The sequence below is a fragment of the Talpa occidentalis genome, unplaced genomic scaffold (genome assembly GCF_014898055.3).
Source record: "Talpa occidentalis isolate TD23 unplaced genomic scaffold, MPIMG_talOcc4v2.1 talOcc4.14, whole genome shotgun sequence".
Taxonomy (NCBI): domain Eukaryota; kingdom Metazoa; phylum Chordata; class Mammalia; order Eulipotyphla; family Talpidae; genus Talpa; species Talpa occidentalis.
Genome location: NW_023601433.1, coordinates 10,981,461 through 11,005,097, shown reverse-complemented (window position 1 = coordinate 11,005,097; position 23,637 = coordinate 10,981,461). Strand labels below are relative to the sequence as shown.

The 23,637-nt window shown below is 46.1% G+C and overlaps 1 protein-coding gene across 4 annotated transcripts in view; it reads left to right on the top strand.

Moving 5' to 3' along the window:
• TTC23 (tetratricopeptide repeat domain 23) overlaps positions 1-22,985 on the top strand; it is a 61,845-nt gene extending 38,860 nt beyond the window's left edge. For 3 of the 4 annotated variants that reach the window (XM_037510057.2, XM_037510055.2, XM_037510056.2), the window contains exons 8-12: positions 4,367-4,494; positions 9,144-9,293; positions 17,060-17,182; positions 21,509-21,591; positions 22,387-22,985. In XM_037510057.2, coding sequence (XP_037365954.1) covers positions 4,367-4,494; positions 9,144-9,293; positions 17,060-17,182; positions 21,509-21,591; positions 22,387-22,501 — 599 coding nt within the window. In that variant the 3' untranslated portion in view covers positions 22,502-22,985. The remainder of the gene's footprint in view (positions 1-4,366; positions 4,495-9,143; positions 9,294-17,059; positions 17,183-21,508; positions 21,592-22,386) is intronic. The other variant, XM_037510058.2, reaches the window with a different exon arrangement.
• Positions 22,986-23,637: the final 652 nt, after the last annotated feature.

Below are 23,637 nucleotides of genomic sequence, written 5' to 3'. Positions count from 1 at the left end.
GGAAAACATGAATGGGTTCCCTCGAGTGAGAGGTTGTAAGCCCACTAGTCTGAGTTAAGCCAAGCAGCTTCCTTTCTTTCAGCATCTCTGTGAGACCAGCTAGAGAAGGGCAAGGAATGTGTGGCACTCAGGTGTAGGGGACCAGCCTAAACAAGGGGGAGTTGGTCTGCATGTGATGACTGGGGAAAGGAACACTAAGACATAGGAGGACTTTACAAAAGCAGCATAGAAAGGAGCCAAGCGCAGCTGTATTTAACTGTGTCAGAGAGACTGGCTGCTTACCCAGGGGAGGGGAGGGTGCTCCCCACCCCTGTGTCTTCCTCCTTCACCTGAGCACAGCGCTACTCCTGCCCAAGTGCGGGGTCTGACGCTCAGTCCCTGCCAGGTCCACCCCAACTCTTCCAAATGCCTTCTTTATAGTCAGGCATGTCTCTAGGAGAACAAGGCTGAGATGCTGAAAGAGCCTTCCTTGGTTACATTCTTTGGTTACTTCCCAATCAGACAGAAAATTAAAATATTAGGAGTCCGCTGCTCCTGAATAGTCTCATTAGATTTTAGACATGGAATGTTCATTTCTGTAAGGCGTTTAAGAATCCACGAAATAAATCCCACATCACCCCCACGCTTGCTGTCATCAGATTATCAAAGTAGCCAAAGTTGATACTTAGCTTGAACATTCATGTTTGTTCCCCTCCATGAATCAGCTACAAGTGAAAGAGATGTAATAGTTTCCATGTGCTAGAATTCTCTCCTCCCAACAGAAAAGTTTGAGTAACACCCTAGAAAGCCATCTGCTGGTCTGGCAGACCCCACCCCCTACCCACCAGCACTGCCAGCCATTGAAAAAAAGGAACAGGGCCTTCAGTTCAATAGCCTCCTGTCCAGTCAGGCTGCAGGCCCAGGCCTGAGACCTCTCTGGAAGGCAGCACCTCACAGGCAAATGCCTGCCTCTCGCTGGCAGCTGCCTATGTGCCGAACAAAGTAAAGTCACGGTCACTCAACACGCCACTGAAACCCCTAATGATGCCATCCTCGGATGCAGCCTTGTCGTCAAGCTCTGCATGACTGTAAACCTTGCAGATCAGTAAAACGGGCTTGTTTTCAGGCCTAAGCTTTCTTTAGGTGGACAAGATTTGATGGATACATTTCCCACGTAAAGCACAAGATTCTCATTATGGATTCCAGACGTGTCCTCGGAGCTATTGGGTGTGCGGGGCTGCTGAAATGCACCTGTGCCTTTTGGCCACGCAACTCTGTCCACTTCCATGCCATTCCTGTCCTGTCAGCTCTCAGTGTGCCACTGGTGTGGAAAGAGATCCATAACCATGTGACCTAAACTGTCTATAAAATTTAAACGATTAAAAGCTATTGAGCACTGACAAGGTGTTAAGCATGTCATCAGCTATTTGTCTGTAATAACCCCGTGACCTTCACAGCACCCCCAAGGGAATGATTGGTGTAAGGATCCCCTTTCCAGATGATGGAACTGAAGCCCATGATGTGCCACAGTCATAGCAGGAATTTAGAAAACCTAAATAAGGGACCAGGAAAAAGACTAGTTATAATAAAGTAAAAATCAAAATCAACAAGCAACTGTAAACCAGAGACACACTACGGGGGGGAGGGGAGGAGAGGGGAGTAGGATCAAAACAAGGGGGGTGGGAATTGTATGGGGACTATAACCAAGATGAAAATGCATACCTTGTGCAAAAATGAAAACTGATGTAAAAAATAGATAAAATTAAAAAAATTAAAAAAAAAAAAAAAGGCTGCACGGCCGGGACCTGCATACTGGCAGCCTCTGGCCTCCAGAGCTCTCCCACCATCTCTCTACCACCTCAGGAACAGCCACACCCTGCACAGGACAGCCCTGATCTCGCTCCTTGTGATTCCTGGGGTGCTGTGTTCTTGGAGGCCTCTTTGGAAGCACCTGACGTTCACACCCGAGTATGAGAAAAACCAATCTGAGGGCTGATGCTTTGGAAAAGATATTAGCATAGAGAAGATACTAGCTGGCCCTATCAAGAAACTAGGGAGAAGCCACGAAAATGAAATTAGAGGTGATAAAGGGAAAGTAACTAGAGAGGAAACGTAAAGGAGCAAGCGACCACGTTCTGCACAACACAGGTGAGGTTTCCAAGTGGAAACGCCAGGTGGGCCACTGCCAATGTGAGTGTTAATCATCCCCAGCAAAGGTTGTGAGTTTGTCATGTCACCTGGAGGCCATCTCCAGCATGCCTTCAGGGGGAGTCCCCATTCCTGGGGGAGGAAGACATGGCACTCTCCTTTGCTCGAGCAGGCCCTCTGTTAGGGCCAAATTCAACTCACCACCTGTTTTTGCAAAGTTTTCCAGGGACACAGCCATGCTCGTTCATGGCTTTCTCGTCTCTGGCTGCTTTTGCGCTACAACGGCAGAGCCGAATAGCTGCTGCAGAGACCATCTGGCCCACCAAGCCTAAAATATTTACCATCTGTCCTTCACAGAATAAGTTTGTCAACCCCTGTGCTGGAGTCCTATAATTTCTCCAGCTTTGGATTAGTTTCTGTGTAATTTCTTGGTTCAGAATTTCCAACGCAAGTAGGTGCACATTCAGCCCTCACACATGTGCACGGCCCGTGTGCGGTGCATCGTTATTTCAGATGCCATTTCTCTGGCCATGGCCTCTGGAGGGACAGCCTTGAGGCCTCACCATGGACAGTGCAATTGCTCTTAATTCCATCTTAGGGGTTCCTGGCTGTAATAGTTTTCTGTTGCTGCATAAAAAAAAAAAGTGCCATTGTTGAAATACCCATTTATAAGCTCACTGTTCTTTTTTAAAGATGTGTTTATTTATGCATACAAGAACTGGGGAACAGACCAGAGGTGCAGGAGGTGAGAGGATTCACCAGAGACAGAGTAGGGAACAGAACAGGTGGATCTACTGAAATACACTGCTGAGGGGAGAGCGGGTGAGAGAGGAGAGGTCTGCTGTGCCATGTCGGTAGCTCCCTGGCCGGCCAGGGATCGAACGCATGCTGCAGAGGCTGCAGATAACTTCACAGTGCTGTGCTTAACCCCTTGCATCACCAGGGAGCCCCAAACTCACAGTTCTTTAGCTCAGAAGTTTAGCACTGTAAGAATGGCTTCTCTGTTCAGGCTAAAACAGATTGTTGACCAGACATTTTCTCATTCGGAGTGTGGGTTCCTTTTCCAAGCTCATTCCTGTTACTAGCACATTTCAGTTTCTTGTGGTTGTAGGTCTGAGGTCCCCATTTTCCTGCTGGCTATTGGGCAGGGCCCCTCTCAGCTCCTACAGGCTGCTCCTTACCCCACGGCCCTGTGCAGCTTAGCAGTGGAAGACTTCCTTCTTGCCCAATCCCTCTCACACTTTCCATCTCTCTGCCTTCTTTTTCTGTCACCAACCAAAGAAATCTGTCTGTTTGGTTTTTTTTAAAGGGTTCATGTGCTTAAATCAGGCCCAAGAGATATTCTCACTTTTGTTAAGTGAGCTGTGCCACATAACACAACCTCATCTCAGGAGTACTATCACAGCATCTTCACAAGCTTCAAAGGAAAGGGTGAGGGCCACTTGGTGTCCACCTTGACTTCTGCGGGCCACACTGGATTTTTGCGGGCAGCTCCATCCCAGCTTATCTACCACACACAGGCCTCAGGCCTCCTCTCTGGTCCCCCTCAGGTTTATCCAATCCCAGCCTCATAGAATTTTCCTTTCCTCTAATACCCTCGTGGGCCATCAGCTCTTACTCACTGCTCTGGCACTTCATTCCCTCGCTGGTTTTTTTTTTTTTTTTTTTTTTTTTTTTTTGATACCTGAAGTTTTCTTTTGCTTGCCTATAAGATTGGCATGTGGTGAAAATGCTTTTGTTATATTATAACCATTATGTGTGAAAGTTTGGAATAGCTGGGTTTCTTCCCTCAGCAACATGTCCACCATGTTTTCGAGACTTTTTATGTTATGAAACTATGTTCCAAGATTATAATCAGAGTTTATTAAAGTGAATGGACCCTTGGAGTCTCAACCTCAGTGAAGAGCAACCAGAGTTATACAAAGAATTAATGAAAACTCACCAATGCGTTCAGGTCTGCAGGAGAGTTTCCCATTTGTATTAACTTTGCTTACCACATCACTGGGAAAGCTAAGATGTATAAAAACCAAGGAAAGAAAATTGCTGTATCCTCCTGTCACCTAAATCTTTTCTAACAAAATAGTCAAATTAGTGGGCAAAAGACCGCCTTTTTCAATTGGGATCTCTTGTTAAAATACTTATAATTTTCCAATAGCTCGCTACTCCTAAAAGCATATTTTTCTATTTCCATTTCAAGTCTGTGAGCAGCTTTCAAAATTGTTATAATTCTCTTCTTCAGGTGTGGCTGAGCAGTATTTTCAAGAGAGCATGGCTAATCTTAAAGATGCTAAAGGGAGTGGAAAAGCCAAATTTCTTACAATTCAAGATGAATATTGCCATTTTCTACAGGCCACTGGACAACAAGAGGTGAGTTTGGACCACCGCCGATTTACTTGGACAACCCTGTTGATAGCCAAAGGGCTACTCCTTCACTCTGTAAGCATCCATTAAGCACCTACTATGTGCCAAGCTCCATAGGGATATGGATGAAAAAGGCCAGGTGGCCACTTTCAGCAGCTCCCAGATACTTGCCCTTGGGAAACAAAAACTATTTAAGAGAATGTAGATGTTGAATTTACTCAGAGGCCTAGAAACCTTGAGAATCCTGTGGACTGACCCTGCTTATGCAGCCGGTGGTGCTGCCTGGATAGAGGTGGCAGTTCTTGTATCTAATTCCTCTCACCTTATTTTGGATAATGGATGGAACTTGCAGGTCTAATGAGAACTGCACAGCAGAAGTTACAGCTAACTATCCATTGAATCATACTGGCATGTTCTCCATGGCTTATAAAAACGGAACATGGCCCAGACTCTGAGTTTATATTCATTGGTAATTAAACCCCTGGGAACTTACTCCAGGCAGAGCCTAAGAGCTACCAGAAAAAAACATGTGTTGTGGTTTGATTTATGTAGACAAACATATTTTCTGTTCAGTTCTAATCTATCAAGGAAATCCTTGAGATGAAAAACTTTGTTTCCTTTGTTCTTCAGACTCTTTCCCAACTGCTCTCTACTAATTCTTTTTTTTTTTTTTAAGATTTATTTATTTATGCATAGAAGAGCTGGGGCACAGGCCAGAGATGCGAGGTGGGGGGGGTGAGGATTCACCAGAGACAGAGTGGGGAACAGAACAGGCAGACTGACTGAAATACACTGCTGAGGGGAGCAGGGGGCAAGACAGGAGAGGTCTGTTGCACCTTGTGGGTAGCTCCCTGGCCAGCTGGGGATGGAACTCGTGCTGCAGAGGCTGCAGATAGCTTCATAGTGCGGTGCTTAACCCCTTGCACCACTCGGGAGGCCCCTCTACTAATTCTTAATCTCCACCCCATCTTGATTGCTTAAGGAACATAAGTTATTAATCTCGATTCACCCATGTATATCAGGCCAAAATAGGGCTACTGTAGCCATATCAAATGGATCATGCAGTCAAGTAGAAGGGAGCCTTCCAGAGATCTCAAGTTCTAGAAGTTCAGGGGAGAATGCTGAGATCAGAAGGCTGGGGGGATGTATGCCACCATCATGCCTCACCCCATCCTGTCCATTAGTCATTTTACCTCCAAAATACACCTGAGCTCATCCCTTAATTCCCCCTCGCCCCTTCCTCCCCCCACCCCGCACCTCCAAGTCATCATCTCCTACCTGGGCTACTCTAACAAACTCCATCTTTCTTCCACTTTTTGCCCTTTTGGAATCCATTCTGCACAAAGAAGCCATGGTGATCATTTTAAGAAGCAAATCGCATCAGTGAATTCCCTTTTGTGAGAGAACTCCAGTAGCTTCTCCATGCCCTTAAAATGAATCAGATTCCTAAAGGCCCATAATACTTTTCCCTCTGGATTCTGTCCCACTTTTGCCTCTTCCCCTATCCATGTCTGGCCACACTGATCTCTCCCAATTCCTACTTTGTGCAGTGCCAGCTTTTGGAAGACTCCTCCCTACTCACCCTCTGACTAGGGCAGATCCTGCTAATGAGGGATTCACCAATTTGCCTTATTTCTCTCCCTACCCTTCATTGGATTCTCCCCATTATTTTTATTTATGGAGGCCTATTTGGCGTGCTCACATATTTGTAAGTATAACTGTGATTGTGTTCTGCCTCTGGTGTAGATTGAATTCCATGAGAACAGAGACCTCTTGCTCACCGAGGAGCAACGAGCAGATGGTGGATGGAGTCTGGGTTGCTGCCTGCCTGACTACCCTCGCTAGCTCAGTGGACCCGCCCCTTCCCATTCCCGTCTTGCTTCCTGCCCTGACCTGTTGTGGAGGCAGCTGAGGCCCATCACCACCCATGGTACACCTTGCCTGTGCCACCCAAATCAGTGCTTTGATTTAAAGATGCCCCTCGCTCTTCCAGATTGCCCTTAGAGATTTTTAGCCAACTGGCTCTTTCATTCTAAGGTCCTTGTCAGTCCCTCAGGTGCCCTTGTAAGAATAAAAAACACCACCTCTTCCTCGGGTGGATATAGCCGGGAGAGCAGAACACGGGCCAATTTCAGCCTGCCATCCTCCCGCCCGCACCCGTGTGTGGCACAGCCTGTCCACCACATGCGGTGGCCTCGGTGTGTCCACCCTTGGCTGCAGACCCTCACTGTGGGTTCTAGCAGGAATTGGCCAGCAAGGACTGGACCTGAGGCGAGTTCAGGCAGTCCAGGAGTTCTGGGGTTTTGCTCAGACTATCCCTGATGTGGTCACCTCCTATACTTGGGCTAAAGGCCTGCAGCAACAGGGAGGTGATCTTAGGGGAGGAAGATGCCTTTTCAGGTAAAATGTAAGTGAAGGTTACTTAGCCGCAGGTTAAGATAACCTGTGGGTTTATCCAAAAGTTGTTCCTCTCCTGCTCAAGAACCTTCTCTGACTCCCTTATTCCCCCTAGGCAAACCCAGAATCTTCAGCCTGACACGAAGGCCTCCACCACCTCCCAGCCTGTGACTCCTCTGCACCCCCTCTGCTACTCTGCCTGCGTCTCTGCTGCCATCAGACTCTTCCCCCCACTGCTGGGCCTTTCCCGCCTTATGCCCACGTCTCCAGCTCCCCGGGCACTCCTCTCAGCCACCAAAGTCCTATTTATTCTTTACTCCCTCCATTAAGCTTTTCCAACTCTCGGAGACTAACAGTCTGTTTCCTGTAAACCCACGCAGCTTCTCATCCACTGCCATCTCGACTCGCATTCACGTTCACACACATCTTTGTCTAGTTTCCCCATCAGGCTGCCAATGGCATTGAAAGCTTGTTTAGGAACAGGATTGTGGCTCTTCTTTTCATCACTGGCTCCTCAAAGTCTGACAATCAATTCCCTTGGAAAAGTTGCCAGACCCCACACTTGAACCAAGCCAAAGCCTGGCCCACAGATGCTGGAAAGGGACTTGGTGCGCACAGGGCGCGGGCATTAGCGTTAGGCAAGTCCTCCCCTTGCTGTACAGTTTACACATTTTCTCTGCCCCGCCAGTGATTCCTGTGCTTGCCTAATAGTTTCTGCCTCATCAGCACCCTCACTGCAGTCCCCCACTCCACCCAGCACCTACCACAGAGTGTTGCCAGTGAAAAGAGCAAGGCCTTCTAGTGCCTTCTGGCTGTGAGTGCGCCGTGTGCAGTGGGAAAGCCACATTCGTGCCTCCACGTGGAAGTTCGTGAAGGAATTTCAGGAGAAAATGTAGGCGATCTACGTGCAGGGTTTTCCCCATATGTATCTTGGTGACTGTAGAGATTAGTATCAGCAGATTTTGGTTTCCAACCAACTCATGTTTTTTATTCCATGTTGATATAAATAAATCAGATAAACCAAACCAAATGTCAAATATATTTAATTTTTTATCATGCTGGAATGTTTGCTTTCAGTTTCCCAAACTATTTCTTGTGAGAAACACAAAACCCTGGAGAATGCGCTGGGTGTATTCTAAGTAGATAAATCATCAGCCAACTGTAGTTTTCACTCTGGTATGACTGTCACTGTGCAGGGAGGGATTGAAATTAACGGCGGGATTCAGGTCCCAGCTCTGCCACTGGTGAGCTGTCTGTCTCAGCAAGTTTCTTGACTGCTCTGGGCCTGTTTCCTCTTTCGTCAAATTAGGATTAAAATTGTGTTTCTCGGGTCTTCCCGGTGGCGCAAGGGGTTAAGCACCACACTGTGAAGCTGTCCACAGCCTCTGTAGCACAAGTTCAATCCCTGGCCCGCCAGGGAGCTACCCACATGGTGCAGCAGACCTCTCCGGCCTTGTCTGCTGCTCCCCTCAGCAGTGTATTTCAGTCAGTCTGCCTGTTCTGTTCCCCACTCTGTCTCTGGTGAACCTTCTCACCCACCGCACCTCTGACCTGTACCCCAGTTCTTGTATGCAAAAATAAATAAATCTTTTTTTTTTTTAAGATTTATTTATTTATACAAGCACTGGGCACAGTCAGAAGCATGGGAGGGTGAGAGGATTCACCAGAGCCAGAGCGGGGAACAGAACAGGCAGACTGACGAAGTACACTGCTGAGGGGAGCAGTGGGCGCAGCAGGAGAGGTCTGTTGTGCCATGTGGGACCCTCGCCGTTGGCCAGGGATGGAACCAGTGCTGCAGAGGCTGCGGGCAGCTTCGCAACCCAGCGCTCAACCGCTGTGCCACCAGGGGAGGCCCATAAATAAACCTGTTTTAAAAAATAAAATAAAATTGCGTTTCTCTAAAGGAGACAGACTTAAATGAGCTCACGTGCAAATTGCTTAGCGCAGCCCTTGACACACCAAGGACACCTTGTGTGTTAGCTTTTGTCTTTGCTCAACTAAAACAGATTCCTGTAACAGTTGAAGTGGCTTTTTCTCCAGGTGTCATTTACACATGTGCCTTCACAGTTCAGGCTTCCTTGTTACTCCTGTCTCCTGTTCAACTGGAGGAAAGTAGGTTCGGCTCATGAGACGCTCTATCCAAATCCATTCCTCTAAAAAGGGAAAATACTCATCATTGCATCATTTTTCTTTAAGAAGCATTGCTTTTTATCCGCCTTTGAACTTTTTAACTGAACCGCTTTTTGTGCCTTTCACAGAGAGCAACTTCCATCTTAAAAGAGTCCCTGGAAGCCAAAATGGGAGTGTTTGGGGATCTCAGTTCTGAGGTGGCAGAGACATACCGACTCCTGAGTGCAGCTGACCTGGCGCAGAGGAACCACGTTGGGGCCCACAAGAAACTGAAGAAGGTAAAGCTGGAATGGCACTAATAGTGGGGATAGCCCTGCTACCCACAGTCACTTCCTCCTGCCACTGTGCTCTTTAAATGAAATTTAGTAAGCGGTTTATTTAGGTAAGATAATCACTTTTGCAGTTGAACTAAATGAACAATTTGGGGGTAAAAGAAATAGTAATTTTTTTTAAGGTTTATTTTTATTTATTTATGCATACAAGAATGGGGTGTAGGTCAGAGGCTCAGGGGGTGAGAGGATTCACCAGAGACAGGGTAGGGAGCAGAACGGGCGGATCAACTGAAATGCACTACTGAGGGGAGCAGCAGGTGAGTCAGGAGAGGTCTGCAGCACCATGTGTGTAGCTCCCTGGCTGGGAATCGAATCATGCAGCAGTGGCTGGCTATAGCTTGATGGTGCTGAGACTTAACCCGTTGTGACACCAGGGAAACCCAGTAATCCTCTTTTACACACTGTTTTTAAATGAATTATCCGTGTCTTTACCATGGAAATAATTTTTAATTTTTACAGTGTAATTTATCAATTTCTTACTCTACTAGACTCTGTATACCTCGTTTATAGAAGAATTCTGTTTTCTCCTAGTACTTGTATTTCTTTTTAGATTTAGGTTTTATTTGTGTGGATGATATGAGGTATGAACCTAATGTTATCTTTTTTTCCAAGTGACCACCTACGTGTCCAGTGCCATTTTATTAAAGAACCCACATATACTTCAGTGATGTGAGATCACTCTTTTATCATATACTGCATTTCCATATGTACTTGGCCCTATTTCTGGATTTCTGTTCCACTGATCTCCCTTCTTTATCCAAATCCCAGTACTTGCTGTCTTAATTTTAGAGACTTCATAGCATGATTTCATATCTAGTAGGACAAGATCCGCTTGGTTTTTCTCCCCTAAGGATATCAGGTTTTCTATATATTCTTGCATGTTTGTTTTCAAAATGAGTTTTAGTTTTAACTTGTCTAACCACATAAAAAGTTTGGTGGGTTTTTTTGAGCATTATGTTATTTGTAAATCAACTTCAGGGGACCTGACAACTTGATGATTTTAAGCCATTCTACACCAAAACAAAGGATATCTTTATATTTGTTCATGTCTGCTTTTGTATCATTCAGGCACATTTTAAAGTGTTCCTTATGTTGGTTTTGAATACTTCTGAAGTTGATTTCTAAGTATTTTTGCCTTCGTTGATGCTGTTATAAATGGAGTTTTATCACTAAATCTTTTGACTAGTTATTTTTGTGTATAGAAAGACTATTTTCTCTATATTAATTTTATATTCTAGTTGGTTTTCTTAATGAGTTAATTTTAGCATTTATTCTCTCAGGTTTTCTGCAAGTAGTTTTACTTTTTGTTTTCCAGTTCTTATGCCTCTAATTGATTTCCCTGGTCTAATTGCATTGGTTATACCTCCAACACAGTAATAAATAGCAGTAGTGATAATGGGCATCCTTTCCTTGTTCCTGATATTAGTGGAAATGGCCCTAGTGTTTTTTTCATTTAGTAGATACTGGCCATACACACACACACACACACACACACACACACACACACTATTATGTTAAGGAAGTATTCATCAATTTCTATTTTTATGAGTACTTTTTATTAAAAATAAGTATTATATTTTATCAAAGGTTATTTTAGCATCAGTGGAAATAATCATATCATACTTCTTATATTATTTAATTTGGTGTACTTTGTTATAATATTGAACCAACCTTGCATTCCTGAAATAAATCCCCTTGGTCATATCAAATTGTATTCTTAATATGATGTTGATTCTGTTAGCTAATATTTATGATTTTTGCAGAAATATTTATAAGCAATATTTAAGTATCAGTGTGATATTTGCTTCATCAAAATAATTTGGACATTTACCAAAGGAATTTGTACATCATTAAAAAAACTATCTAGTCTTTGAAGTTTATACTTCTTGAGAACTCTTTAGGCCTTGGAGAAACTTTTTGATAATTTTCTCTATTTCTTCTACAAAAATTTAGTCTGTTGAAGCTTTCTGTCCCTAAAGCTTCAGTTATTTTTCTGGGTAATTTATGTTTTCATGTTTCTTTGCATAGATTTTCACAAAGTAGTTTCATGAATTTTTTAAATTTCTACCTTTTTAATAGCTATTTTCCTATTGTAATTTCTTTGATTTATATTTGGATTTTATCACTTTTTTCTTGAATGAGTTAGTGGATTGTCTTTTTGGTTCATTTTTCAAACAAATAGAATTTTAATTGTATCGGTCTTCCTATTCTCTATTTCATTAATTTCTGGTTTTATCTTTAGTTTTTTCTTGCTTGTAACTCATTTTTCTGACTTTTTTGAGTTATTTTCTGTCTTCTGCATTGGAAATTTAATTAATTTCCTTCCATTTATTGGTATGTGTTTTAGCCTATGAATTTCCCTTACTACTGCTTTAAATGTATCTTATAAGTTCTGTCATGTTGTGTTTTCTTCACATTAATTGGTATTAAAAATGGGGGGAACCTGGGAACTTCTAAGTAAGATAACTGATCAAACCAAAAAAAGTAACTATACTTCATAGAGGGCTGTCCTCAAAGTAAGCCTTTTTTTCTTCTCACACTTTTTTGATTCTACTAACATAGGTCCCACGTTGGCAATAGATGCAATGCCTGTTTTTTAATAAGATAACATACTTATATCTATTATCAGTTACTCAACAAATAGTTATGGGGCACCTTCTTTGGGTCACTATGCTGGACAGACCTGGGGAAAAAACTATTACCAAGGCCAGTATGCTGCTTGTTTGATGAGACTTTCAGGTCCAGTGAGGAAGAAATATATTAAATCAGTAATTAAAGGTCATTTAAATATTTCACATATCCCAAAGACATTATGGTGAGGGAGACTGAGGAAGGCAGTTGCTCTGTTTTTCCACCACCCACAATAATGTAATACCTAATGTTTATTGAATGGTAGTTATATCTCTGGCATTATATCAAGAGATTTTCACATGAACAGATATTTACCTTGTTTAAATCCAACCTCAACCCTAAGAGTTAGATACCTCTATTCTCTCTTTTACAAAGAGGGAAGGTGGGGCTGAGATGATGAGCATCTCAGCCTTGATTGCAAAGCTAAGAGCTTTGTCTGAGTTGGGGGCTAGTACCACACGCACCATATTGTGCTGTCTATTCTACGCCTCATCTATTTTACCTCCTGGGCTTCCAAGTGAGATTTTTGTTTGAGCAAGGGCTTCCTATGCTTAGAAACATTTAGAAACAGTGGGGAGAATGCCAAGACCAGGTTAGTAGGAGTCCGGGTTGCCACTGACAGAGTACAGCTCAACTAGCTCAGATATGAAGAGGCATCTACTGTGTTGTGGTTTTCCAGGAGGGCCAACAGGCAAGTGATTAGCAGGACAGAGACACACAACTGAGCCTCAGGAGAAAATGCCCAAGCCAGAACCTAGTGCAGCTGGTGGCTTTCAGGCCTCTTTCCTGCTTCTCTCAACATCTCATCCCTCATGGTGATGCTACATTCTTTCGCCTCCTGTGCCCAACCGTTTTTCAGTCACAGCTTGAATAATCTGAGGGAAAGACTGAGAGGCCTGGCTTGAACCTGGTGCCCACTGAGGCTGTGGTAGTGGTGTGGTCAGGAGTGAGAACACGGGGTTTCCGAGGTGGCTAGGTAGGGTTGGTGCAGGAAACTCTGTCCCAAAGTCAAAAGACTTGGGACAGGGTCACTCGAGCCTGCTCCCTAGTTTGGAGCACAGCATGAGGACAGCCAGCGTGAGGCCATCCATTCTCTGAAGGGCGCTTGGGCCAGCGAGGGCATTAAACTGTGATGCAGTGTGCCAAGTTCTGTACAGCAGGTCCGTCCCAGGCTCTATGGGAGAAAAGGGGTTAAGGGAAAGTATATAGATAAGTGATCCTGAAAAGGGGAAGGACAGAATTACATGGCCTTGAAGCCTATTAAGAAACATAAATAAAGTAGTTAGGGCTGGTGGTCTTTAGGGGGAGCAGCTGAGAAAAACATGGGAGAGATCCTTGTTCCTATTGGCCAGGTTAAGGGCTGAGGCTTGATCCTGTAATGAAAGGTCCCAAATAATTGCCTGAAGGCCAAAATTAGTCCACACTACCTGTTTTTGAAAGGCCAGTGAGTAAAAAATGATCTTTACAAATGATCAGTCTGTAATTACTTTACAAGCTGATCATAAATTGAGTTAATAGGTAGGGAACACTAACTTTGAACCCCAACTAAGTGAAATGTTATCCCCGTCAAAAAAAAAAAAATCTTCTCTTTTCATTGGTAGGTACAAGATTATCAAAAAAAAAAAAAAAAAAAAAAAAAAAAACCCCTGTATGATCATTATTATTAATATATTTTGAATTTCATTGATAAAAGTTCATGGGAATTCGTTTTCTCTTCTTACATAGGTACCTATGCAATAGCCTCCAGTTTTGTCTCTTGGCCTGCAAAGCCTCCAATATTTACCACCTCGCCCTTTGCAGACAAAGTTTTCTGAACCTTGCTCTACACAGGTGGGAGCTATTGAGGGAATTGAAAGCAGACAGGAATCTACATTTGCACTTAGGATTTTAAAAAAAAAAAAAAAATCACTCTGAGGATCTTGTAGATAAGGGAAGGGAATGCCCCAAGAATTGAGGTGAGAGGCTTCAGTTTTCTTCTCTGTAAAGGGAGATAACAGCAACCCCTGAGCCCACCAACCTCCTCACCCTCCCCACGTTTGCCCTGAGGTGAGGCGGAAGCAGGTGAGTGAGCTGCTGCGATTAGCTGGTGCTGCCCAGCCGTGCACACCCCGCCACTGGAGAGCCTCTTTACTTCCCTGTCCCCATTTCAGCCTCCAGATGAAGTCTGGAAAACTCTTACTTTTTGAGCCACACAACTCCAGGCAGATGAGGAACACTATGGGGAGGGAGGCAAGTGTTAGCAGATGCACAGGGAGCTTGAACTAGGGCCACACAAGCTGTCAGGAGGCCCTGCTGGCGGTGGTGGATTCAGTGGGAACACGCATCAGGCCAGGCTCGTCCCCTATCCCTAGCCCTCTCAGAACCCTGCCTGTCAGCCCTGCCTAGCTCTGCTTTACAGGCAAAGGGCTTGAGGCTACAAGAAATTAAATTCTCTAGGGACAGGTTACTCTAAGTAAAGCTCACCATCAAGTGTGGGTCTTAAACCCCTTAACCAGTGTCTGGAGTGGGAATCTGTATTTAGCATTGGGTGAGGTGGGAGGCATGGAGGGCAAGGTTCCAAATCACTCTTCTGTATCCACCTGAGGGGCTGAAAAGTAGCTCAGCTTTAAGAAACTCAATTTTCATCGCCCCTAAAGCCTGAGTGGAAGTTGGTGACATTTTGTTGCTTTCCTTTGGCCTGATTAACCATCAGTCCTGAAACAATGGCTTTGACATTTCAAGCTCTCTGGTCATTTGCCAGAATGAGAGAGGAAAAAGCTGCATTGTGTCAACTGTGTCCATGATGGGACAGGCTGTGTCACGTCCACAGCTCATGTTCCCTCAGGACCATGCAGGCCGCTCCCTCAGCACAGGGCACACATGGCCTCAAACATGCCTTTTGCATCTGCTGCCGAACTGGACTTCCTCACGGTGTCGCCGGGTGTTTCTTTTGTTTTTATCACAACAGCAGCTGCGCCCCCAGGTTTTCACTCGAGCGCAGGAGCTCTGGAACACTGGCTTTCCCAGATGTGCCTTTCTCCACTGAATGTCTCCGCACGGTTCTGCAGGCCTGAAAAACAGGAAGCTGCAGGCAACAGAGCAGACAGCGGGATTAAATTACTGGAAAGAAACTATATTATTGAGTGTGCCTTTCAAAGGCATCTGCCTGGAGGGAATAACTGGAGACCGCTGTTGGCTTCCGATGGAAATTTCCACAGTAGAAGTTCACGTTTCTGCAACGTAGAGACCTGGTTTGATTCTAGAGAGGGAGGCACGGCCAGCGATTGAGTGCAGGTGAAAGGCTGAGCAGGAATCCATGATGGCACTGTCCTGGGTCAGCGGCATTCAGGAGTAGCCAGAGCCCAGGAGCAGTGTGAGGTCGGGTGAGGATCCTCCTCTTAATCTGGCGTCCCTGCTCTCAGAATTCAGCCCTCTGCTTACTTTGCAGCTTCCAACAGGAAACCTTTCTATAAAGGAATAATAAAATGCATGTCACCTCTTTCTCTAAGAAACCCAAAGCCCATTAGCATGAATCACTTGAAGAAAGGTGATGGAAAATAGTTTTTATTCATAGATTGCAGGTGAGAAAGCCAACCCAGAGGGCTGGGGGGGCAGGGGGTTGTTTCTTGTGTGGTCCCCGCTGGGCTAAGGCTCGAAAACCGCCTGGAGGTCCTTCCTCTTCCAGCCAGCTCTCCAGCAGGCCAGACACAGAGGCTCCTACAGATGCTGTATCTCATGTTCAGTTGGTGTCCCATCATTCCATTGGTGGCCCTTGTAGTTTTACTTTCCCTTTAGCCTCTGTGGCATTGTGGCGTCTTCTCTGTTGCCCTGGATACCAGGAAATCCTGTCCGGTGTGAAATCCCCAGGGAGCCCCCCTGTTAGCTCACACTGTTTCCAAAGGCAGTCTCCCTTACCCTTGAGGAAGGTCATGATGATGTTACCTTCTTCTCAAGGGCCTGTGTTTGGGTTGAGCTGTGTGCCTAGAGGTGCTTGGAGCGCTCCTTGAGGTGTGTTAATCCACTGATGTAGTATAAGAATGAGAGCTGATGGCTAGAGGGCTCGAGGTCACCCATGACCTTCCATGGGGAAACTGGGGAGCCTCCCTCACTTGCCGCGGACTGGTCCCAGGCCTTGAGCCACCCTGGCACCGACAGCTGCCAGGAACAGTTACTCCCCTCGGGGTGAGAGGCGGCCCAGGCACTGCCCCCTCCACCTTCACTGTCCTTTAGAAAACACAGGTGGGTAGTGTGCCAGATTGCCCCAGGACAAGGCTGCATTTGCTCTGAAAAGTTCCTCCTGTGGCCTGGTGAACACACCTGCCTTAGAAGGTCCTAAATTGGCATTGAGATCTGGAGGGCACTGAACTGTGCAGGGTTTGTCAGACTGTCCTGTCCAAAGACTGCCCAGGACTGGTTCGGAGCCTCGGTGCTGGGGGCAGAGCCTGGAGTGGGTGGTAGGAGGACATCTCCCACATAGATGCAGTGTAACATTAACAGGTGGCAACAATGAGGGTCAGGAGCACCACCACCAGCTCCCCGCTACCCCCCCCACCCAACTCAGGAAGGACTCCGCAAAATGCTCGACTCCACCTCGAGAGAGAGCCCTGCCTGGAAAAGGCAGATCAAAAGGCTTAGCTTGGGGCCTCCCCGGTGGCACAGCAGATTGAGTGCTGCACTGTGAAGCTGTCCTGCAGCCTCTGCAGCGTGGGTTCGATTCCTGGATGGCCAGGGAGATGTCCACATGGCACAGCAGACCTCTCCTACCTCGCCTGCTGCTCCCCTCAGCAGTGCATTTCAGTCAATCTGCCTGTTCTGCTCCCCACTCTGTGGTGAATCCTCTCACCCTCCCGCGCCTCTGGCCTGTACCCCAGCTCTTGTATAAAAATAAATAAATCTTTAAAAAAAAAAAAAAAGGCTTAGCTTTAAGAGGGGCTGCATCCTCACTGTGTTGCCTCAGAGAAGGGCAGTCCCACTTTTGTCCCAAGAGCCGACTGTCCGCTGTAGAACGAAGCCTTCCTCCGTGTCCACGTGGGAACGCAGCGCAATTCCCTACACTGGAGAGTCCTGCTGATGCGCGTGTTTTCTAAACATTTGTGTTGCAGTTGTCCTGGAGAAAGGTGATGGTAGCTTGTTCCAAGACAGTGGCCAGGGGCTGGAGCAGAGTCGTGGGGGAGTCGAGGGATGTCGATAAGGACATAGAACCCACGACACGTGACAACGCAGAGGTGAGGAGTGAGGCTCCTGACTGTCAAAACTTAAATCAGAATTTGCTCAGTTTATCTGTCCAGTCACTTAATCATTCATTGAGCAAAAATTTCATCTACTAGAGTGGTGAGGGTGGGTGAGACCTTGAGACACCGGGGACAGCTTGCAGGTGGTGTGAGAGCAGGTGCTCCCTGGGGAGGAAGGCTCCCTGCTCAGTGTTTAAGGAATACTAGGGACACAAGTGGCTTCTCACAACCGCTGCAGATAAAATCAAACAGAATAATGGCTCCCTAAAATTCTTCTGCGTGCCTGAAATCTCAAGGGCTTTTTGTTTGCTTTTTTGTTTTTTTGCCTAATGTGAGAAACACTCTTTGGAGGCGGATGTCAAACATAGCACACCTTTATTTATGGTGGAGAATGTTCTACTGTCAAGATTTGGGAAGTTGTCTGCTTGGCTCAGTGGGATGTTAGCAATGCCTGCCCCCCAGTAGGTCCCGTGAGCCTCTACTGATCAGTTTCTGCCCAAGTCTGTACGTTGAACAAAAGCATCAGATACTGACTTCACAGGAAAATGCTGAAGTAAACTTAGCTAAGAGCTGCAGAACATTGAAAAGTTCAGTTTGTTTCTTAGATAAATATGCAGCTATGTAAAACATTTTCTCGTAAAAGTCAGTAATGGATGATTTCACTATTTTTTAAAAAAAGATACTTCTGGAGACTAGTGCAGTTAAGGGAGAAACCATTATTTTCCTGATTATTTCCTGTCCGGGTGGCTTGGTCTTGCCGCCCTGGCACTGTCTTCAGCCCTCTGGGATGGGACCTGAGGATCTCCTAGAGAACACCCCATTGCATAGCTCCTCACTTCAGGTAGAATTTTGGTTAAATCTCCTGAATGAAGATAAGTAACCTAACAAATTCTATCACTACCAGGAAAAGTCTTGACTCTGGAGCTCAGGGGGTAGGATGGGGATGAGGCTCACCTCTCTCTGGGCTTGATTTTGTTGAAAAGGGTCCCTTGACCCAACTGCAAGCTATGGTCCCTCCACGGTCTCTTAGTCATCACACCCCAGTGAAATACCAGCACATAAGATCTTGAATGGAGGTGGTTAGTAGAGCTGGTGAGAATTCATGTAAGCACTATCCCAGGAATCTGTGACTATTCAGCTAAAGGTATCTCTTTGCTGAGAGAATAGGGGGCCAGCGAGAAACAGTTTTGATATCCAAAGGGATAGGAGGGAAATTCCTCCGAGTTTTAGATTTTGGAGGCCATCTGTTAAGACAGGCTGAACTGAGACCTCAGACTGTCTCCAATAATCGTTAGAATGTCACCGAGACTCTAATGCCACAGTGAATGAATTAGCACTAAGGCAGGTCGACATCAGCTGTCTCCACATGAGCTGCATCGGAGGCACTCATAAATATGTAAACAGGGAAGTCGGGTGGATTTAAAATTAGACCTGATCTTTTCCACAGAGTGGAGGTATTTCTGGCCACGTAGGAGAAAATGAAGTCTGTTCTGGCAAAAAGTGTTAGCCCTGGAGAGAGGCCTCTCTCTGACTGGCAGGGAGTGAAGGGAAACCTGCCTGCTTCTTGCTTGCTGTTCTTTCTGTGCCTCCTCTGCCGCCCGCCCCGTGTGGGGTAAGCTCTACCACCTCCAGACTCGGAATGGCTGTAAACCAAGCAGGAGTAGGGGGAGAGTTTACCTAAGTGTCATGGGTGTCAGAACGAGTTGCCATCTCTTCTCCTTCAAAGCAACACAGAACTCTCTCAAGGTTGCTACGTTCCCAAGGTCACAGCCATCGATTTAGTCTGTGGATGAAAGCAATGCTGGCTCACCACCCGCACCCCACCTCCCCGCTCCGGAAGGAGCAGCACTGGCTTCTAGGCCAGGTCAGGCCCTCACTGAGATTCAGAAAAGCTGGCTGGGGGGCTGGGAGGCTTGCCTTTGCAGAATAATCAGGGTTGTAGTATAAATAGAATGACAGAAGCAGCTTACTGGTTCTTGGTGTTATATACTTCAGCTAAGAAATAGTGACTATTTTCTGTAATTTTAGATTATGTTGTCATATTTTCATCCAACTTTACTTCTTCTCTCCAAAAGACAACCCCATTCTCAGGTTCTAGAGCCACATTCTAATTCCTCTGATTGAACCAAACATTCAGATGGTTTGGATATTTTCCACAGTGTATAAAAGACAGAGCGGTTTGGCTGCTTGCGTTTTAATTTCCTCCAAGGCCTGAAGACACCTGATAAATCAGGTCGCCTCAGGTCTTCAGTATCTCAAGCCCTCACACTAATTTTGACTCAAGCTGTGCTGTGCTAGGTAGAAAAACTAATTCAATCTGTTAAAACGATTATGAAATATTTCATATATGCAGGAGTATACATAAGATAACAAACACCCCTGAGCTCACTCTTCAACATAAGAAATAAAGCTTGACCCATACAGTCGTGAACCACCCTACCCCCAGGTAACAACTCCCCCAATTTGCTGTCATTCCCATGTTTTATTATTTTACTTTGGCTTTGTTTTACATGTTCTTAATCTTCATCTAAATTACACATATATGACTATATATAAACACATCTCAAGCATTTCTCTCCAGTTTGCTTTTTCTGCTCTACTTTCTTTTTTTTTTTTAAAGATTTATTTATTTATGCACACAAGAACTGGGGTACAGACCAGAGTTGCGGGGGTAAGAGGATTCACCAGAGTGGGGAGCAGAACAGGCAAAATGACTGAAATACACTGCTGAGGGGAGCAGCGGGCGAGACAGGAGAGGTCTGCTGGGCCATGTCAGTGGCTCCCTGGCCGGGGATCTAATTCTTACTGCAGTGGCCACAGACAGCCTCATAGGTTGCGTCTTAACCCCTTGCACCACCAGGGAGGCCCCTGCTCTACTCTCAATTGTGAAATTCATCTAAACACACATCCAACATTTGTATGACTATATATATGGCGTCATACATAGGTCGCTCATCATTTACTCTCCATTACCAACTGCTGTGAAATTGTTCTACGAAGTGGCTATGCCAATGTTACCACCACTATCAATATAGTAAAAAAAATAGTCCTGCTGCTTCGTATTTGACAAAGCTTGAGGTCACCATTATCAGAAGACAATGTTTTGCAGTTTGATAGGTAAGGGGACATTTGTGGTTGCCTGTTTTCAACTTCTTTGACTAATCTGTCTTTATATTTGGACGATTTTCTTTATTGGGAGGTGGTTTTTATTTTTCTCACTATCTTCTAAGAGTTCTTTATGTATTCTGAATTCTAATCCCTCCTCTGTCTTGTGCAAATGTTTTCCTTCCGTTTGGTTTGTGTTTGTACTTTGGTTTTGGTACACAGTTGTTTTTAGATGTTTAATTTTATCAGTCTTTGATGTTGGGTTTGTCTGGATCTTATCTAAGAACTACTTCCCTACCTCTGCATCATAAAGATGTTCTCCATTATTTTCACCTAAAAGTTTCAAACTTTGCTTTTGTACCTTTAGTTCTTCTGAATTTTGTATTGGGTGTGGGGCAGGGATGCGTTTTCTTCCATTTGGAAAACTGGTGGCCGCCGTTCCCCTTACTGACCAGATCTGCTCCTCCTCATAGCCCCTTCAAGGCCACTTATTAATCTGTCAAGGAGTGGGCCCTGCCACATTCCATTGGTCTATTGGTCTGCTTGTCCATCCCTCCCTTGGATGAAAACCACGCTGTCTTGATTATTATAGTCTTATTAAATGTGTCCACCTCATTCTTCTTCAAAATCATCTTGGCCCTCTGCAGCACAGTTTTAATCTTTAACCTTTCCTTGAGTTTGCGCTGACCCGGGATAAGCAATCAAACAGTAAGACAATAAACAGTAAAAGGAAATGAAGCTGAATATTTTAAATACTAAAAAAATTCATTCCTAAGAAATCAGTGTGTAGTAATGATATCAAACAGTGTTGTCTTCTGTAGTGAAAGCCCATATAAGATAAAGTGTTTACAAGAAAGCAAAACTACCACTAAAAGGAACTCCCCTGGGTTGTTAAAGGGGTCATTTAAAAATGGAAACTGGAGCTTAAATGGATACTGCATTTATTTTTAAAAATGACGACTTAAAGCCTTTTTTTTTTTTTTTTTTTTGCATAGAAGTAGGCACAGAGAGTTCTATAAAATAGTGCTAGACGTGTACATTTGTTTCCTGGATGCCTTGGACCACCCAAATTGTTCCTGGGAGGAACCCCAAGAGTGCACACTGGTTCCCTCACAGCAGGGGTCTGTGAAGTCCTCTTTCTCTAATTCCTGCTTTTCCTGCAAAATGCTCTCAGCAACCTTTGTGACCCCACAATTCCCACTTGGTGTTCTGCAGTGTCTTCAGATTCAAGCCCTCCTCTATGGACCGCAGGACAAGAGGACGGTGGCCACCCAGCAGGCCGTGAACGCGCTGTCCAAGTGAGTTGGCTTGGCTCTCCCTCGCACCACTTCTCTGAGTGTCTCGTTCCTTGGCCATGCAGACTCAGAGGAAGCTGGTTCTTTAAGGTTCTGTGGAACTCTCCGTGGAAAGTTTTAGCAACTGACTTCCCATAACTCATAAACTATGCAGAAACAGTTCTCCTTTGAAAATCCAGTTGTAATTATCTTCCATGCCCAAATATTAAGGAGAAATTAGCTCTTGAATGAATGTCAGAAACATGGGATGGGATCAGTCTTCCCGTACACTGGTCCCTGGCAGGTCCTCACTGTTGAAAAGGCTTCCCTTTGCTTTTGGGGTACCCAGGGGATAGGAGCCACTGGCCCCCAGACTTCTCCTTGAAAGCTGGTCCCACATCTTTTCTCAGTCACTGAGCTGAGGCCACTTGGCAGTTGACTGCCAAGTCGATGCTCATGAAAACGCTGCAGATACTGCCGGCAGGGGGCACTGACTCAGGGCCCAGGCTTTTCAGCACAAAGACTAAAAGTCAACCAGGTCCCAGCCCACCTTTCTGCTGGTGTTTTGCTCCCTGAGCCAGCTAAGCATGGATTGTCTCAGCTCTGGGAGGATGGTCCCAGGGAGTGAGAAAGCAGGAAAAAAGTCTTGTGTTTGATGTTCTTTGCCACAATTCTCCTCTCATCTACATTCCCTCCTGAGGCTCCTACATGAAATGTCTTCAGCACCTGCTAGGCTGGTCGTCACAGCAGCCAAGCGTGGGGGTAAACAGTGTGCCGGCCTGAGGGGCATCTCATCACCCACCCTCTGCTTGTTTGCAGAGCCCCTGAGGTGGCCATGAAGTCGAGGCAGACCCCGAAAGTCAAGCCAGCCTTCTGTGCCAGCGTGGCCCACCACACAGCACTGGGGAAGGCCAGGCCTAACGTGGCCGACTGAGGCCTGGCCCCCAGAGCAAGCACTGGTCGTGCCTGGGAGCTGCCATCTGGGTGCTGTGGTCATCACTCTCCAACAAGCCTTCAGCAGTCCTTGTCTGGGTGCTCCCTCCCAATGCCAGTGACCCATCCCATAACCCCCTACCCCAGCCACACTTTGCCAGTGGATGCCTGCAGGTTGAGCTGGTGCTTTTATAAAGCACTTTTCTCTTTACCACCTGAGTGGTTCTTCTTGCCAGCAAAAACATTTACCCATCAGCATTTCTTTGTCTCAAAGGCTTTTCTTCCAAAGCTCTAAACTTCTTGTGCAGGAAAATGGATTCAACTTCTGACTGGGCAGGCAGGCCTCACACAGGCCTGCACTCGGATTTGGAGCAATGCAGTTGGGGAGTGGGGAGCCCTTTATTACAGAATAGTAATAAAAGATTGAGGATAAAATGCTAATAAAAGGAAATTTGAAAGTCCTGGGCTCAGTATGTGTTTGAAAATGAAGCACGCCTCAGAGTTCCGGGAGCCTGGGGAGGGGCTGCCATTGCAGCAGAGGGAAAGCATCCGGTCCAGGGGGGCAGGTGGCAAGTGGACCTGATGCGGCCTGGAGGTCAGGGGAGGCAGGTGCAAGGAGTGGAGAGGGATGAGCAGAGGTGAGGCCGCGGCGTAGAGGAGGCGCTGACTCCCTGCTGCTGCCCCTGTGGCCTCCACCCTAGGCAGCAGGAAAGTGCTGCCTCTCTGGGGTTTTTTGAGCCGACACAGGCCTTAGCCTCACACCCCCCAACCCCGCCCACCCCAACCCCGTGTTCCTGGATTGAGCATGTGGGGGTGGAGATGGGGTGAGCACTCGTGTCTACTGAGGTTTTCAGTCCCTTTGGAGGAAGCCACAGTGGTTCCAGAAGGAGCAAGTGGAAGGGAAGTTGTGAGCACCTTTCTCTGTGCTGTCAACCGTGAGATCCGGGGGCTTCCCCTTGCTCCCTCCTCTCAGCCACACACATGGCCGGGGAGGCAGCAGGAGGCAGCCCGGGCACCCTTCCCCTCCCACCCAGGCAGAACCCACACCACTCTGGCTTCATTCACGATGGGAGGAGAGACATGGTCCCTTGTCCTCAAGAGTGTGACAGCTGACCACACAGCCCATCCCCGACCCCA